We start from the raw sequence: 18,105 nt of genomic DNA on the forward strand, positions 1-18,105 counted from the left end.
GGGATCTTCCTCAGCTGGATGGACTTTATGGTTTATGGGACGGGCACAGCTCTGAGGGCAGCTGGGATGAGGCTCCTGGGCACTCCCCAAGGACACCCACCCTGCTCTCCTGTGGGATATCCCAGCTCCACATGGCCCTGTGCTCCTCACCTCATGCAGTGGGTTGGCAGACCAGAATTCCAGTATATTTTATACACCAAAAGAATGGGGGGTTTGGTGTACTTTAGAACAAAGGGCTGGGTCTACAGAAGGTGTGCATGAATAAACAGCAACTTCATGGGGTACTGCAGGCCTGTTTCTGTGTGTGTGTAAAAAAGCCCTTGTACAGGGGAATCATTCAGTTATCTAAAAAGCACAGGATTGTTACCTTTTCACAAAAAATCTATCTCATAAAAAACTGAGTGAGAATTTTTGGGAGGAAAAAAGATCCAGTTATTGCCTATGGAACTACAGCAGAGCATAAATTAATATCAGTGTCCCGAGCAAAGTGCAGCTGTTGGGTTCTTGAAAGCTCTGAGGAAAAAGGAGTCAGGGTTGCTGCTCCCCTGGCCCTGCAGCATTGTCCGTGGCTTTGTGCAGAGGGTGGCCTGGGTGTCACTCCAAGGTGAGAGTGCCACCTGCTGAACCCACACATTCCTCCCCACAGACAGGAGAGCTCACAGCAGAGATTTCCCTTTGGGGTACCGATCCTTCCACACCCACGGCAGTAATTTATGAGGGGTAATAAGGTAACAGCCTGGGGTGGAGGAGCTGCAAGACTGCACAGTGAGTTGTTTCAGTTTGCTCACATTTTTGGGCTTTGAGGGAAGGGATATGAGAGCCAAGCATGTGAAACTGGTAACTGATGGAGCCTCCATTTAAATCTGTTTGCATTTCAATTTCCTGCCCTGCTCACCGGATTACATGGAAGAACACTGAGGACAGTCGGTTAGGCTGCGTTCAGCTCCAGCCCCGGTTTTAATCCTGTTGTCAAACAAAAGATGATTTTACCTCGACTGCAAGTTGAGCTTGCAGCAACTCCCCACCTCCTTGGGTTTGTTTGTGTTTAGAAATCACCCTCAGTCCTGAGCTGTCTGATCCAGCCTGACCTTTCACAAGTTAGACTGGATGCAAGTGCCTGCAAAATGCTTAGGCAGTGATTTGCTATCAAAAGGGAGCACTGTTCCCTGGACCATTATTTTGTATCTGGGTGCTCTCATCTCTCAGCAGGCTGGAATGTGACTTTCCTGTGAGCAAGTGCTTGCAAAGGCACCTCTGTGCAGTGCTGAGGCTGCTCAGATGAGCTGCCTGAGCAGAATCCCTTCTTATGAAAGCTGAATGGGAAGCAATAGTTTGTCAGGCAGCTTGAGCAGCTGAGGAATCTGCAGGAATTTCTGTAACTGGGGTCCCAGAAATGATGAGGAGGCTCTATTAGAGAGAATACAGTAAAAAACATAATCATAGGATCACAGAGCAGAGGGGAGGGGGATACAAGAGAGATAATGAGCTTGACAACAGGCAAATACAGAGTGTCTTCCAGGAGCTGCAGGACCAACCAAATGGTTAACCTGTGGGCTGGAAAGAGCATCCAATGAGTCTCACATGCCTGAAAGGATAATGGCATTTTTATTATCTCATTCCACGCCCTGATCATCCGTCCATTTGCTCCCTGGAGCTGCCAGCAGCTTGCACTGATTCATTCTCTGCAGACATGATCAGCAGATCACACTGCAGGCAGAACTTGTCCAGCCTTTCCAAGTGAGTGGCCAGTTTGTTATATCTGTATGGATTCAGCCTTTTGGTGCTGGGGTGGTGGAAATGGCAAGGGGAGCAGAGCAGCTGGGAAGCTGCTTGAACTGGGAAATAAGCAATAGATTGGGGTTTTTTTTGCTTCTTTTTTTCTGCTATATTGTGCTCTGCTGTCTAAAATCTTTGTATTCATGCAGTTCTCTTACCTGAACTGCAGAATTCAAAAATTCAAATTGTTCAGTGGTAGAAGGATATGTTGGGGGAACTGGCTGCTAACTGGAGTTCTGTTGGTGGGAAGTTTGCAGAAGTTTCATAGTTAGTGTGAAAGCTTTCGCATAACTCAGATTGTTTAATTCACTGAGTAAATAAAGTCCTCATGGCACATTCATGCCTGAATGTGGAAGGGAAAGCAAGAGGAGAAAATCAATTAGCCTGTGTAATATTGCCAGTAATATAATCTGCTTTATTCTGTCTTGTATTGTTTTGTTGGTCTGCTTTACAAGTTGATGAGTAGGAAACAGGACACTGCTATATTTCTAAATTGCTGTGACTTATATAAATAAGGGTTTGGTTTAAAGATTGGGAGAGGTTTTGAAGAGCAACTGGGATTTCTCTGCCTGTTTTTAGAGTTTCCAGCATGAAATCCTGTGCTCTTGGAGGGAGAGGGAGCTCAGGGATTTCTGAAACTCAGCCCCTCCAAGAAGTCCCTTCCAGGAAACTGAAATCCTTCATTGTGATTTCAGAGACTGGGTAAAAAATAATAATTTAACTAAGGGCATGTCAGATGACAATTTTTTGTGTGTTGTTCTGTGGTGAAATACAGCCACAAGCCACAGTAGCCAGCCCTCCCATAGTTCTGTATGGGAACAGGGAACAGGCATGGGGGAGCACCAATTTCTCTGCACTCAGTGCAAGGGGAAAGCAAGGGAGGGGAAAGGGCAAAGCAGGTGAGATTTGGACACTTTAGTGTTTATATAATAATAATATATTTTTATATATATATATAATCATATATAATTATATAATTGACTTGTGATACCTGATGTGGGGAGCTGGCCCTGAGTCCAGGCTGGACTTCTGAGGTGACCTTGGGATCCTTTTTAGTCTGTGCTGGACCTGGTTTAGTGAGGTGTCAGGGTCTGGCTGTTTTGTTTAAAATACTGAGGGCCACTGGATATCCTTGCTGGGAGATATTCTCCTCCAGTCCTTTCTGGGCAGGAGAGGGAACCAGCTGTGTGCTTGGCATATCTGATGTGTTGGGGGAGTAAAAGCTGGGAGCAAAGCCTTAGCTTGAGTGTGAAGTGAGTTCACTAAAATCAGTGAAATTATGCCTTAGTGAAAACAATCCTTTTCTCTTGGAGTATGGGTAGCTACTGTAGTGTTGTTTTCCTGTATTTTGAGAGTCCTGGGTCCTGTAACAGCTTCTAACAAAAGCAGACACACCTTGAAAACCAGACATGGGTTTCTTTTGTCAAGACTCACAGTTACATGCTTGGGGAAGAAAAGCAAAGTTCTCTTTGGCAAGGACTCTGAAGAGAAATCAAATGAGCGGCAAGAACTTGGAAGCTGATTTATTCCCTTGTAACAAACATCTCCATGACCTCAGGCCAAAAGAGGGAAGACACCTTTAGCATTACCCACAAAGGTTTCTTCAAAGCATTGCTCAGAGAAATACCTGATGAAATACTGCCCTTCCCAGGCTGAGGCATAACGTAATCATTCCAAGGGCTCATGGCTTCTCAGGACATTGCAGGGGAAAAGGAGCATTAAAATCCTTATAAGTCCACTCTCTGGAGACTCTCCAGGGAAAAGGAGGAGGCTGTTACTGCATTATTTTGAATGAGGTACAAGGTGATTGTTAACTTCTTGCAAATGTCCTCTAATGGCCCCTTTATATGATCATTTCATCTGCGTCGTTTAAAGATATTTTCTGTGCTTTCAGTGGACTTGTGGTATTTGTAGAAAATTCTGTAATTGCTAGATAGCTGAATATAATCCTGTTAGCATTTGATACGCTAGAAATTAAAAGCAGAAGCTCTCACTGGAGCCAAGAAATTCTGGTTGGCCTGAAAACATGAAGTCTGTTTAATGAATGTATAGGGATTGGCTTGGCTTGCTGTGCTGGACACTAAAGTGTTTACTGTGCAAGTTCCTAGAGAAAACAGAAGTTCTCTTTGCCAACAGGTAGAATATTTTCTTCCAGCATATGATAGCTTCTGTTCAAACTCCAGTTTGGTTGTTGGAAGCTCAGTTTTTTGCAGCATTTTCTTTGTATTGTAGGTTATCTTTTCTGTATCTTGGCTGGGTGTTCAAGACTGATTTCAGCTAATTTTTTTAGGAGATGAGAAGGGTTTAAGAGGACTCTTCCACAGATAGCAGTGGTGTTGGTGGCACTATGTTATCTGGTTAATTCTGCTCCAAAAATTGATGCTGATAATTTTCATTTGAGGCATTCTTCTTCTGGTCTTCTCTTTTGACCATGTTCTTCATCCCTGTTCCCCAGTGGGCAAAGGCCTGAATCCTTAATTTGTAAAAGCCTTTTCACATTGCTGAGGTAATACAAGGACATAATGTAATTACAGAAATGACACACAAAGATGTTTGCCTGTAGTGAGGATATTTTTCTGGTTTGGAAGCAAAGAATCCCAGTCTCAATTTCTGAAAGTGGCTCTTCCCCAGCAGGGACATTTTCGATTGGGAGTTTGTGTGGCAGAGAAAGGACAGGTCTATAGGGAAACATCTGAGATTTTGGAGCCTACTTGCCTCAGTGAAAAATGTTTTCAGCTTAAGAAAAGCTCTCAGGAGCACAAAGCTGGAGTGGAGTTTGGAGCATCCACCTCAGTCTTAGTTCGAGACTGTGTGAACATCAAGCATCTAAAGTTTTGTCAGAGAACAAGTGACTTGGAAGAGTTTGATGAAAATTCTGAGCTAAATTCTCTACCCTGTGCAAGCCTTGGTTCAGGCCAGGAACTTGCTGGGAATCCAAATGCCTGAAATGAGCTGTGAGAACTGCTTCTGATGAAAGGTAAATTTAGTAAAACCTAGAAAATATGGGAGAGTTTTGGCCAGAGCTCTTTCAGAACGGTTCAGAGCAGAGCTGGTTATGAGTTCATGTCAGGTTTCTGAAATTGGCTTTGTCTAAATTAAAAGAATAGGAAATACTTTATTTTTAATGAATTTTTCTGAACCTTCTACATAATAAATTAGTGAGTTTTTCTAAATAAAAAAAATATGCTTTTAAAAAATCTTTTGATTCCAATTGACCTACCTTCAAAGAGAAAAGTAAAAAGAAAAAAAAAGTATATGAAAGATTTGCTTTCCTGTTCCAGTCTGAATTAAAAAAAAAAAAAAAACCAAAAACCCAGCCCTGAACATTTTCCATATCACTTCACCCTGACAAGGGTATTTGCTTCTGCTTCAGCAAAACTAGAAAATTCATTGTTAGTGCAGATCTTAAATCCAGATAGTTCCTCCACAGCCACACTGTTGGCATAGGTGTTCAACCAGTGGAGGATGGGGTGGTAGAGCTTTATCCTGCTTCTTCATACCCCTGCCTTCCCCTTTCCTGCCAAACCTGCACTGCCCATCCACCCTCTTCCCAACTCAGAGTAAAACAGGAAAAACTCAGGGAAATTCTCTGGTGATTAATTTAGGCCCTCTTTGCTTCTCAGTTCATATATATGTACATATTTCCATATAAAGCAGATGAAGTCAATTATGTCCAGTAAATTAAACCCAATGCTTAAAAATGTAACCAAGAAAAACACTTCCATCAGTCATTGAAATAATTGAAACTAGAGGCTCAACTTACTGTAACTTTTCACTCTACCCACATTTTACTTTGTAAAAAACATTTGAAAAACCCTTTCTTGCACTATTTTCATGTACTGACTATTTGATTTATATTTTGGGATGTATAAGCTCTTAAATGTGGTGAAAAATTCTCCTTGAGTTCAGTAAGGCAGCTTGCATGTATAAGTGGCTGCAGAGCCAAGTTTATAATTATATATCTGTATAATGTTAGCCTTCATACATTTATCCATTCCAATTTTAATTCTCCATTCCATAAAATCTATGATCAAATTTTGGAGCCCAAGCTAAGCTGAGTTGTCCTTTTTAGTTTAGGACTGAGCCCTTTTATTCTCCTTCTGTCCTTTCCTTTTATTAGCTGCTTTCTTTTTGTGCTGATGTGCAGCACATATTGTTAAAGGCACTTATTAGAGCCGGAATTTTACAGCATGGAGACTGTCCTAATAAGGGAAAAAACCAGCCCTTTATTGGTGAGGTAAGAGAAATCAGGCAGTGGATAATTTTTTTTTGCTGATTGAGAGGGATAAGGTGCGGTTTGGCAGGTACCGCATTGGTTTGGCATTTGCTGACACGGTTCCTCTCTTCTGCAGCTCAAATCCTTTGCAGAGCAGGCAGGGAGGGCTTCCCCCACTCCCCCTTTTGCCTTGCTCTCCCCTCTTCCTTCTCCTTTTCACAAGTGCTCAGCTGCTGCTGTGCAGTCTCACCCTGACACTCAAGCTGGATGTGGTAACGAGACATTTTTGTGAGTCCAGCAGTGCAATGCTGTAATCACCTTTTTGGGGAACAGCAAGCACTTTGGAAAACTGTTTTCCATGTGGGCTTTTTTTTTACCTCTAAAGCATTTGAGCCATTTTTGAAGCTGTCAGAAAAAATCACACTGTACTCCAAAGTATTTCAATATAATGTCTCTCTTCTCCAAAACCCACTATTGAAGAAAAGTACTAGCTGCAAGGTTTAGTTGATGGCTCATCTGTTTTTTCCCTCCAATTGCTTTGGATGTGCATTTTGAATGCCAGAGATGAGCTGCACATCCCAGGCTTAAGTACAGGCTTCACATCTGAACTCAATGTAGTTCCTTGACTTTTAAGCTGAATTATGGTGAACAAAGTTTCAAATGAGGGCAGAAGCTGGTGTTTTGGGTTTTTTTGTTCCTCAGTCTCTGTTTGTCTCTTGGTAAAAGAATACTAAGCCAAGTATTGGCTCTGCCTAAATTCACTTTGTGCTGCATCAGGAGACTGACATGGATGTAAAGCGGCTGCCCCCTTTCCACCTGGTGCTCTGGTGTGTTTCTTTGATTGTAGGAGGAATAATGGTCAGCTTAGTAACTAATACCCAGTTTTCTCTGTCACTCTCTTGCTTATTTTCTTCTGAATGCTGTACATTTGCTGGCATCACTTGTGAAGCAATTTTTTTCCTCTGCTCCCCACCGTGGTAATCCTGGAGTACATATCCTGTCATAATTGAGGTTAGCTTACTGTATGGAAAGGATGTGAAATACAAATGGATAATAATAAAACAGAAAAGGAAAATAAACAGCTTTAGTAGCAGGGGTTGGAGGTACCAGTTCACATTAAGCAAAATATACAGATACACCATTAGGTATGGACAACTCCCAAAAGCTTAATAAACAATCTTTTTTGGGGGATTAGTAGGGTTTGGTTTTTGGGTTTTTTTTTTTTTTTTTTTTTTTTTTTTTTTTTTTTTTTTGCAAGATGCCTGTTTGTGTTCAGACCCTCCCTCAGCCAGCATTTCTCTTGAAGATCAGGGACTTGGCTTTGTCTTCTTTTTTAATTTCCATCCATCACTTTTCCACATACCTTGACTAAGCAACAGTGAGAAATATTCAGTTTCTCATGAGCAAGACTGGCTCCAGCAGAACCGGGCCTACCAAGTGGAGAGGATTAACTCCCTGCAAGAAGTTTCACTGAATCTTTTTCAGATCACTTTCAATTTGCCTTATACCTCTCTTTAGCAGGATCTGGTCCTCCAGCAGGTCCTTGAGGCAGATGTTGCTGTAGTACAGAACAAAAAAATAAAAGATGATTCTGGTTCCAGACTGAACATGATTGAGAAATATCTCCTAAATTGTGTGCTATGTATTTTAAAAAATTATGAAAAAGGCTCCTGGAGGAGCCATCCATGTACATTTGTTTTTCTTCCCACGATTCTTCTGGAAATGTGGAGGCCTGTCCTAGAGGTGTGTCCTTGAGACCAATGCACTTGACAGTACAGGATGTAAAATTCTGGCTTCTGTTTGGTTTGCTGAAGCCAAATTGCCCACAGGCCTTTTTAAGCATAAAAATATATTACATGTTTCTGAACAGGAGGTTTTTGGCTTGCCAGATTCCATCTGCAATTCGTTCAGCACTGGAGTTGCTGTGGTGTGATTACAGAAATACCTTTTAACATCACAACTGTTGCTGTCCTGACTCCTGCCTTACCATGGGTTTTTGGTTTTTTTGGGGGTTTTTTTGAGTTTGTTTTTGCTTGTTTATTTGTACTTCTTTTGTTGTACCTGATTTAGTGGAGTTTGTGACTCAGAGGATTGTGGGATGGGTGAACCTCACAAGCTCAATGCACTGTGGGTTTCAGCATCCATAAATGATGTGTGCCACCATCATCACAAACTGATGGCCATGGTGGAACCTGTGCAGTCTCTTGGGTCATTTTCAGGTTGTTCCTGGCTTTCCACCTCCCATGTGCTGCAGTGACATCCTCCATTGTTAATTGTTTCCTTTTCCCCCCTTTTTTATTTTTCCCTTTCAGTCATCTCTGTGTTTTATTTGATTATTTTGCAAAGCCCAAATGAAATGTCTTCTAACCTTACTGTATTCTCTTGCACACTGATGTCTATAAAAGAATCCCATTTTTAAATCAGGGTGTGTATTCTGTGTTACACTCATCTTTCCTCTGTGAAGCCTGAAGTTTTTTTTTAGGATTCTTTGTCCTGCAAGAGGAAAATCACTGGCATGTGCTCTGGGTGTGTAAGATGGTGTTGTGCATCTTGGCCTTAGTCATCTCCCTCCTCCTGGAACAGGAGTGGTCAGGCACATCGTATCAGCAGTTTTCGTTCTCAGGATTGCAAAAAGCCCAAAAACCTTATTACCAGCAGGCCACATCTGTTTCCAAAACCAGCTAAATTTTTACTTTAGTTAGAAAGATGAAGTTTGAGGAATAATTTTCTCCTTGCTCCTGCATCAAATTTGCCATAAAGGCTGTAGCAAAGCAGTGTTGTTGTTCTCTGAAAACATAGCTTTTACTCAAGGCTTACCAAACTTAAGTAATGGTAAAAGTCTCTCTTAATGCTGTAGCAGAGCTATCTTGGTGTTCCCATGGCCCTTATCTCTATGGCTGTGAAATCTTCTCACTGACTGCATGTGCATTAGTGATAATTTGCAGCCCATTCAGCTGGGAACAAATATTACTTTCTTGCATCTCTAAGAGCTGCATTTGGTCCTTTGGCATTTTGGGAAAGCCATGGGGTTAATTACCCACCTGGATTCTTCTCTGTCTTTCAAACTCACCCAACACCCTCTGAAGGGCTGAGGTAGGAGGCAGTGTCTCCCACCCAGCCCTATGTTTATTGCCCCTGAACAATTTTGGGTGGTGGTATTTTGAGCAAACTTTGGTCAAGTGTCCTGAAAACCTGTTTGTGAGTGATTATAGCTGTGCACCAGCACTGGCAATCTGTCTCTTGCTCATCTTGAGCTGGCAGATACACCCCTAAGTACATCCAAGAACACCTCATGGTAGAATTAAGATAGCTTGAATTAAGAATTAAATTAAATTAGGAATTAAAATAGCTTGAATTTAGAGCAGTCTTAACTTACTTTTCCAATTGAGTGTTGCTGATCCCTAGACCTTTTTGTTACCTTGTAGCTGTTAGTTATCTTCTTCAGAGAGATAATGACCATATTCTTGTTTACTCAGTAATCTCAGTTGAAATGTGGTAACATTTCAACTTGAAATGTTGAATTCCTACTCCATTCTGTGTGAATAGGAATTCAAATTCTGTTACACTTCTCTTAATTCTTTGTTGTGCCAAGTATTTGTCATTTTATGCTGCCAAATCCTCGCTTTACAAATGTTGTACTTTCACAAAAGTATATTAAATGTAAATTTACTATCCAGTGCTTGTGATTTGGCCCCTCCCAGTGCCTTTCAGGCTGCATGACTTAAATTCAGTGAGAACTTTGATGAAAGGATAGATGGAATTGCATTTCCCTTGCAATGGCCTTGGTGTGTGTCTGTGAATGGCTCCAGTGGATGGTTGGGAAGAGGATACTTGGATGAGCAGTGCCTGGCTGGATCGAATGTAAGGTCTGCTCTCTGGTGTTATTTCTGGGATCCATCTGATGTGAAAATGTTGTAGAAGTCTCAGTGACACCCCAAAACACTCTGTCTTGCAGTCCAGGTGAGAGAGGGGAGAAGTTTTGACTTTGAATCGAGACCAATCCTGCAAGAGTTGGTGTTGGAAGGGTTGGCTGGAATTCAGGTCAGTCCCATCCCCCCTGTGGGACCAAAGAAGGAGCACTGAGAGCTGTGGAAATGAACAGAAGCATTTCCATCTGTCTTCCTGCAGTTTCTCTAGGACCAAAACCTCTCTGGTGCAGAGCAGGGATTTTCTCACTCCACCAGCTTTTGGGAGTCCTGCCTCACGAAGTCCTACTGAGCTTTCTGTACCTGTAGAAGCTTGAGAAGCAGAAGGGTGTGGCAGCAGGTCACACCTTGTTTCCACTCCTTGTTTCCCAATGATGATCCCATTTCTTTCATACTTTCAGGGATTGAAGTGTATCTCAGTTCAAAACCAAGTGCTCCAAAAGGTTCCAGACTGTGTTGAGCCCTGCTGACCCCTGTGAAATTCTGAGGTGCTTTTGCAGTGACAAGGCCACAGGATCCCCTGGGTTAAACTTGCTTTTGGCCCTTCCTTTCCTATTTCCCAGCAGGCAAACCTCTTTCTTAAAAAATGTAGGCTACTGACTTGGAAATACCTAGCAACAGAAGGCTTTATTTAAAATGTAGAGGAGAGCCAGGCCATCACTTGATCAGACAGAGCTCAGGGGAGCATGTCCCTTTGTTCAATATGCCAGAAAAAGACATCTCAGGATAATTCTGTCAGTGGCTTTCACTGACATGATCAGGACATGGGTATCCTGATAATATCTATCTCAGGGTAATTTCTGTCAGAGCAGCAGCGGAAGTCAGCACAGTGCAGCTGTTGGAGATGGGGCTGGGAGGAAGGAGTTCCCATACCCACAACCACTCCCTTCAGAAATTGCTAGAAGAGCTCCTTGGAGCTTCAACAAGTTTTTGGAGCAGGTGTGAAGTAGTGCAGCCAAAAGAGAGCCAGATCCGCTCTGTTTAGGCTAAAAGTAGTACATTCATCCACATATCTGTTTTTTCATTCCATAAACTGGCACTATAGTAGCCATGGTACTCACCACACAGAAGTCAGAATGGTTGCAAGGATTGCTTAACATTTGTAAAACATGTTGAGATCTTTTCATGGAAAGAATTTAACCAGTGCCAAGAACTAGTATGATAACAAGGGGGGAAATAGCCATCAGTCTGCTTTCACTTTTGGAATCTAATGGATTATACCAGAAGCCTTGGCTTAAACATCTGTGGGTTGTGTACATTTAATGATGAATTTCTTGATTACCCTCTCTGTAAAAATGTCAGTGAATCTGTTGGACAGCTTTGCTTCTTGGTGATGATCACGGCTTGTCTCCTCTCATCTTTGGGATCAGGTCCTCTTTTGGCAGCCCTTGCAGTCTGTTTCCAGTGGTTGTATTGCTTTCTTATCACAGCTGCTCTTTGCTGTCCTTCCTGTCTTGTTGCCCACCTGTGTAAAGCATTTTGCAACTGACTGGCTATTGAAACTATTACAATTACTGACTGGCTTCCTTTGTGGAGCTGCTGTTCCAGAATGAAACTGAAATTAGCAGCAGCAACAACAAAAAGGGTGCCACAATAACTGCTGTGGTTTGAAATCACACTGAATATTGCACCCTGTCCCCATATCTCCACAGGGCAGTTTCTCTGTGTTAGGTGCCTCTTTATAGCTGCCTAGGTCCCTCTGGAAGTCTCCAAGCTGAGGGTACTTTTAGGGCAAGCCAATTGTTGTTTTCTTGTGATTTCTAGTTTTTATCTGGATACTTCTGTGAACAGCTTATAAATTGTGGATAATTTGTTAGTGAGTCTTTGAAATGGAATAGGTTTTTGTTGGATGCTAGAGTTCTGTGAAAAGGTTTGTTCTTTCCCCCTGCACCCCCACTTTTCAAAGAACAGTGGCTTTTGGATTTGTATTTGCAGTGTGATTAATCAGCTCTCGTGAGCTCAGTCAGTTTCCCAGACAGTGTCTCCAATACTGAGTTTGGTAATTTCTTACGAGTAACATCTCTGGAATAAGGATTCCAGTGAAGCAATATGAGAAGAACAAGCACATCTAAGGGAAAACTAATTGAAAGGATAAAGCCAGGATATTTTATTGTGTTTGTGTGGGTGTAGTTACAATGGCTACGTTTCAAACCTCCAGCTGTTTAATTTGCACAGTGCTGTTATACGATGTCTGCAAATTGTTGTACCATTAGTGTGATGTTCCAAGTGCTGTACATGACCCTGCAGATCTGTACAGGCCTGTTTTATGGAAGGGTTCTTTACCTTTCATGAAGGTGAAAGACACATCAGGATTAGCTTTCACAGGGATTCATGGAATGCATCTGCGCCTAATCCTGTTAGCAAATGACGGGATCTGCACTAATAACTCCTCTGCTGCCTCACTGAAAGTGTCTCCTAATCACCTTGGCTGTTGACAGTAGGCTTCTTAAACACCTCAGAAAGAGAGAGATGCTTGCCCATGCTAAAAGCAAACAGCCATGAATTTCCCTTGAAACAAAATCCACACCTGCGCAGCATCCGTGAGTTGTGTGCGTGGGGAATCAGTACCAGAAAATGTTGAGACATCTGATTTTCATTAATTTTTTTTTCCATTCACCACATGTTGCAGCACTGGATGTATTTGTAATGCCATATTTCCCCTCAAGTGGTTTATTTGAGTTAGCATAAGGGTTCACAGTCTGCTCTGTTTTGGTGCATGTTCTGGCCTTGCATTTTGTCTGCTATCCTGTTTGTGGCATTTAATTCAATAGTCTGCTGTGCTATGTTAAGGCTGTGTCCTCCTAGTGCATATTTTATGCTGGGAAGAGTGGATAAAAAAAGATTATTCTATTATTATCTGAAGAATTATCTGGTAAAATTATTTTTCCAGACTCCCTGTACATGCCTTGTACTTTGTTGGTCAGCACAGTGTTTGGTGTATTTCTGAAAGCTGCAGCAGACATCCCCAGGGACCTGTCTGGCTCTGAGCAATAGTCATTTAATGACAATCTCTAGTCCCCTGGGAAAGACAGAGCAGTTTTGATGCTTCACAGAGACCAGACTAATGCTAACACCCATACCTTCAATGGAGCAAGCAACAGAAATGCTGGGTTCTGGCTGTTTGTAGGTGTTTCAGACCACAGAACACTTCAGTCCAGGCTGAGGTTACTGAGTGATGTGTAACCTGGGTAGTCACAACCTGCTGTGTTAGTTTCCCTTCCACCAGTCATGGAAGGTTTTGGTTTTCCAGGCCCTGGACAGCCCTCTGCAGCTGGCTGGATGTTGGTGACAGCCACTTGCCCTATCCTTGCTATTCCTGGAAGGATCTATGGATCTATTTCCCTTTTCCCTGTTCTCCCAGGATTTCTCTATCAATGTTCTCCACCCCCTACTGCAGGGATCCATTTCCTGTGGTCTGTCTCCTTTCTCCCTGCCCACAGTCCAGGGACATTTCTTGTTCCTGTGCTACAGACCTAGCCTGCTATTCCTGCTTCCACATTCCTCCTTCCTGCCCCACTTAGAATCTCTGTCCCAAATCCAGAATGAATTTCAGGGTTAGTCCTAAATCAGAGACAGCTGGCTTGGGCATGAAGCCATCCACAATCTGATCCACCCCAGGCATGGCAGCATTTCACTGATAGAGGAAAAAACTCCTTCAGGGTGGTTTCAGCACTACTGGTGGGCATTGTCCTTGATATCAATCCAGGGGATGCTGGGAATTTTCTTCCTTTCAGGACTTGCCCTCTGTAGAGTCCTGGCTTGTGGTCCTTCATTATACCCTGCAAAGAGAAGAAACTGCACTAGTGCAAAAGGCAGTTCTGCTCAGAAATTTGTCATCTTTGAAAACCACAGCCTCGTTCCATCTCCAGTTTCACAAATCTCTTGTTTTGTCAGGGTGGATGGTGAATAAATATGTGCTGGAAGTTGATTGTGAGTAGATTGGGCATGGTGATGGAGGATTAGGGTGTGTGACTGAGGTTGTTTTGGATATTAATGTTTCATTCCTCAAATAAGTGATTCTCTGAGTTAACTTTGTTAGTCTTTGTCCTTACATGATATTCAGTGGAGCAAGAGCAGGTTGAAAATAAAGAAGCTTCGTGTGTATGAGACCTTATCCTCATGGTCCTGCATTTCCTTTTAAAATGCAGCAATCGTATTAATCTTTGTGGAGGAAATGAAGTGGAATTGTTGGTTTGTTAAGAGTTTCTCTGTTTCCTAGAGTGCTGCATTAAAGAAGCCTTCAAAACTGGTAAACAGGGTGAAAGTAGATCAGCAGATGAAATTGAAGGCTGGTTTCCAGGTCAGGAATTCATACATGATTTATTGTAGTTCAGTTTGTGCTTGCCTGAAATCATCAATTTGTTTTTCTTTGCTAATTTCTTAGGATGCAACTTTGAATAAAAATAAAAAAGTAACACCAGAAATTATTTTTTTTAAGTTGAAACGACATCTTTTCAAAAAACATTGCCTGCTGCAGCTACTGGGCTAAAAGGCACATTGAGTTAGGTCTTGATTTTGGATGCAATCAGTAAGCTAGCAATTTGACATATACAATTGCCTTGAAAGCCATATTAAATATAGCAGCCCAAAACCAGAAGAAAGAAAACTTCTTATTTGTCTTTGTAGAAATTGTGGATTGTGCATTCTAGGGCAAATCCTGTAAAGCCTGACTTATGCCTCAGCTAGGCAAGATGCCCATTGTTCTCAAGTCATGTGCCTGAAATATTACTTACTGGGTAAGGCTGTGGCATAAATTATTTTGGATTTTATATGCAATAAAGCACTAGAAGCTGGAGGTGGTGGCAGCAAGCAATTTGCTCCAGAGTCAACAAATACCACATTAACCACAGTGGTATGCACACTGATTGGGATTTGCTCCCACTTTTTCACGTTTGGAAAAGCAAGCTTGTTTTGTACACTTTTTTTGCATGTTTGCCGTCTCTGCCAGGGAAACAGAGATCTGGGTGAACTCCACCAAGCTTCAAGGAAAACAGTAAAAAATTATCAGGTAGAAGGCACTTGGCTAATTATTGTTTTCTGCTCTTTTTTTTTTTCCTGTTTTCTTTTTTTTTCCATGTGAAAATTCTAAATTAGAACGGATTGGATAAGCTGCTCTGCTCACTGGCAGGTCAATGCCATGTCTATTGTTATGCAGTAAAACTGCAGAGCATTAGGCTTCACATATTGAGAGAATTATGTGCTTTCCCCCTGGTACATTTCCAGCAAGCACTTTTATCTAAATATAATATACGTTGGAGGCAAATTTGACATTGTTTCGGTAGCGGAAGGGTTTTACCCTTCATGTTTGCAGCCCTGTGTTGGATTTATGCTGAGGTGCTCAGAGGCAATTTACCAGAGCTATGTGGCTGTGGTTGCAGAATCTGCTTGCATTTCATATTATGAAACAGATCATCAGTTTTAAGCCATGAGGAAAGGGAGAAAAAGAAAAAAAGAAAAATAGGCTGGTGCATGAGTCATTCTGCCTTTGTGCAGAGCGATGCTGTGATGGTACAGATGGATCTAACTGCGAGGCCCAGGTTTAGGGCTTGGGTCTAAAACCAAAGGGACTCTGCTGTTACGAGCAGGAAAAAGGAAAAGAGACAGGGCATTGGACATCGTGGACATCTACAAAACTGAAATTTGGAAACCAGTAATTTGGGAAGCCAGGGACTTTCCTAGAGGCTTCAGCAGCATCCCCAGCAAAGAAATCAAATCTCTGGATGGTTTTGGCATTAATTACTTGGTAGTCACCAAGGATTTTTGTTGGCACTATGGAGTCCTTTCTCCTTGTGGTTTCTACTTTGCATGTCACTTTTTAGCTTTCATTCTTCGGTGTGGATGGCTCGCACCTTAGATTTCAGAATCACACTGTTAGAGGGATGAATGCACCTACTCTTTCCTTACCTGTATAAAAACCCAAATGTCAAAACCGTCAAAAAAAAGAAATCATAAAAAAAATTTCACAAACTGAACCTCTCAGAAGGCCTTTTCTTTCCCATGCTTAACTGTTTTGTCATGTAAACAAAATAACAATCTCCTAGCCAAGTCCTTAACCCAAGTAAATAATCCAAAGATTTTGCTCAGCTGAAACAAAAAAAGTGCTCTTAAAATGGCAAAAAGTTTTAACCTTTAGGTATTTTAGATCAAGGCTTAAGGTAGAGGAAATGCTTCTAAAGGTGTAGTAGGAAATTAGGTACGTCAGATCTGACAGTAGAAAATGTTCTTCTGAAAACATATTTCATAAGAAAAAAACAATAATCCTTGAAATCTTTGGAGCTATGAAAAAGAAGAAAGAATCAGGAGCACAGTATGAAAATGAAGGAGAATATAATACACTGAAAAGTACATCAGTGTCTGTTTTGGCCCAAGTACTGTGGGCATATCTGGGTAATTTGCCTGCTCAGAAGAACAGGCTGTGTACTTGTGGAGAATGGATGGATAAACAGAGTAAAAGTATTTCTGAGACAGAGATAAGTTGTGGGCAAAAGGAGAAACATGTACTGTTTTGAAATGGAAGGCTGTAGTGTTTAAGTCCAGCAGGTGCTGCCATATAATCGAGTCTAACTTCCTATACATAAGTGTTGGTGGAATTTCACCAAGCTATCTACAATGAACCCAACAATCAGTATTATTTTGCAGTATAACTTCCAAAAAGGCATCCATCTTAATGCAGAGATGCAAGAGATGGATGTTCCATCATTTCTTGTGTGTGTAATTATCCTCACTGTTCAAAACATGTGCTTAGTTTCCAGTTTTAATTTGTCTGGGTTTCATTCCCAGCCATTGGTTAATTTTATCCACTTGTCTCTCCTACATTCAATGTGAAAAGAAAGAGGGGCATGTCAAATTGAGAAATATGTGAAAAATATGGGTGTTAAAAGCAGCATTCATGTACAATATTGGACTGAGAACTGTGGTGGCATGGCTGCATGTTTCCACCATAATCCCCTGTTTTCACTCACATCTTTTTGAAGCATGAACATTTTGGACTGAAATTCTGCTCATTCCCTCATAAAAAAATGAATCTTCTTGAGCAGGTCTGAGCAGAATGCTGGCAGCTCTCACTGAATGATGGAGAATGATTAGAAAAAACAGTTTTCCCCACAACTGCCCCCCAACATTCAGCACATTTTTAGGTATGATTTGAATGAAATACAGCTGAGATTGACACGCAAAGCTTGGAAGACAGAGGCAGAGCCTTCTGTGGAAGCATGTACTCTTGTTATGGTTTTATTTTTTATTTTGAGGTGAAGATTGATCAGTTGTTTATATTCAGGTTTTGAAGTGTGCCTATCATAACACAAATTAAGCAAACAATAAAAAGACTAAAAACATATTTCATCATAAATAAAATGGGACTGAATGTCAACAGTGACACAAAGAGCACTCCCCAGTGGGTATTTTAACAAAGTCCATCCTCACCCCACCCATCCTTTCAGGAAGAGCCTGGGTAAATAGAAAGACTTTCTAAGAGCACAGAAGGCCAACAAATTCAGCTTTTATGGGCTGAGTCTGGCAGTGAAATCTGTCATTGAGGACATTTTACTGACATCCTCCATCTGACATAAATCTGGAGACACAAATCAGCAGATATCACCTCAGCTGCTATGGTCTTACGTAATAAAGGGCAGAGGTCTTAGAAGTAGGTTAGGTTGCAAGCTGGAGGTGCAGCAGTTTGGTACAGGATGGATGATCTCATTTCTTGGGATGGACCACAGGCGAATTCAATCTGTAATACATGTAAGAGCTCCAGGATAACAAAGCAGTGTGGGAAAGAGCTTGCTGAATAGGTGCAATTGTGTCTAATTGAGTCCCTGTTGTGAGGGCACTGCTGAGGATGCAAGGTGTTTCTGCAGGCATAAAAACCAGACTGACATTTGAGTGAACCATGGAGGAAAGAAAAGGCACATATGAACTGCTTAAAAATCTTAAAGGCTTTTGTTCTGTTTGGAATTTTTTCATGTATTTCTGACTCTTGAAATGGAGTCAGAGTTCAGACCCACAGCAGTTCTGTCTCCCCGCCTCCTCTAGAATGGAGTAGTGGGATCCAGCTCAAATTAGGCAGGTTTTTTTCTACTCCTGTGAAAAATGAAAAAAAGAATTTAGGTTCATCAGGTTTATTTTTGACTCACTGAGGGCAGATTGTGCTACAAATTATAAGATTTCTCTTTAATCAGAATACACACT

The 18,105-nt window shown here is 41.6% G+C and overlaps 1 protein-coding gene across 4 annotated transcripts in view; it reads left to right on the forward strand.

The window, feature by feature from the left end:
• Positions 1 to 18,105, forward strand: part of CALD1 (caldesmon 1) — a 172,540-nt gene that overhangs the window by 120,909 nt on the left and 33,526 nt on the right. Inside the window, exon 1 of one of the 4 annotated variants that reach the window (XM_054514969.1) lies at positions 1,536 to 1,737. The exons of the other annotated variants lie outside the window; for them this stretch is intronic. Coding sequence (XP_054370944.1) covers positions 1,691 to 1,737 — 47 coding nt within the window. The 5' untranslated portion in view covers positions 1,536 to 1,690. Of the gene's footprint in view, positions 1 to 1,535; positions 1,738 to 18,105 lie in introns of those variants that run through there. 4 annotated transcript variants of the gene reach the window in all.

Source organism: Molothrus ater, chromosome 5, assembly GCF_012460135.2.
Source record: "Molothrus ater isolate BHLD 08-10-18 breed brown headed cowbird chromosome 5, BPBGC_Mater_1.1, whole genome shotgun sequence".
Lineage (NCBI taxonomy): Eukaryota > Metazoa > Chordata > Aves > Passeriformes > Icteridae > Molothrus > Molothrus ater.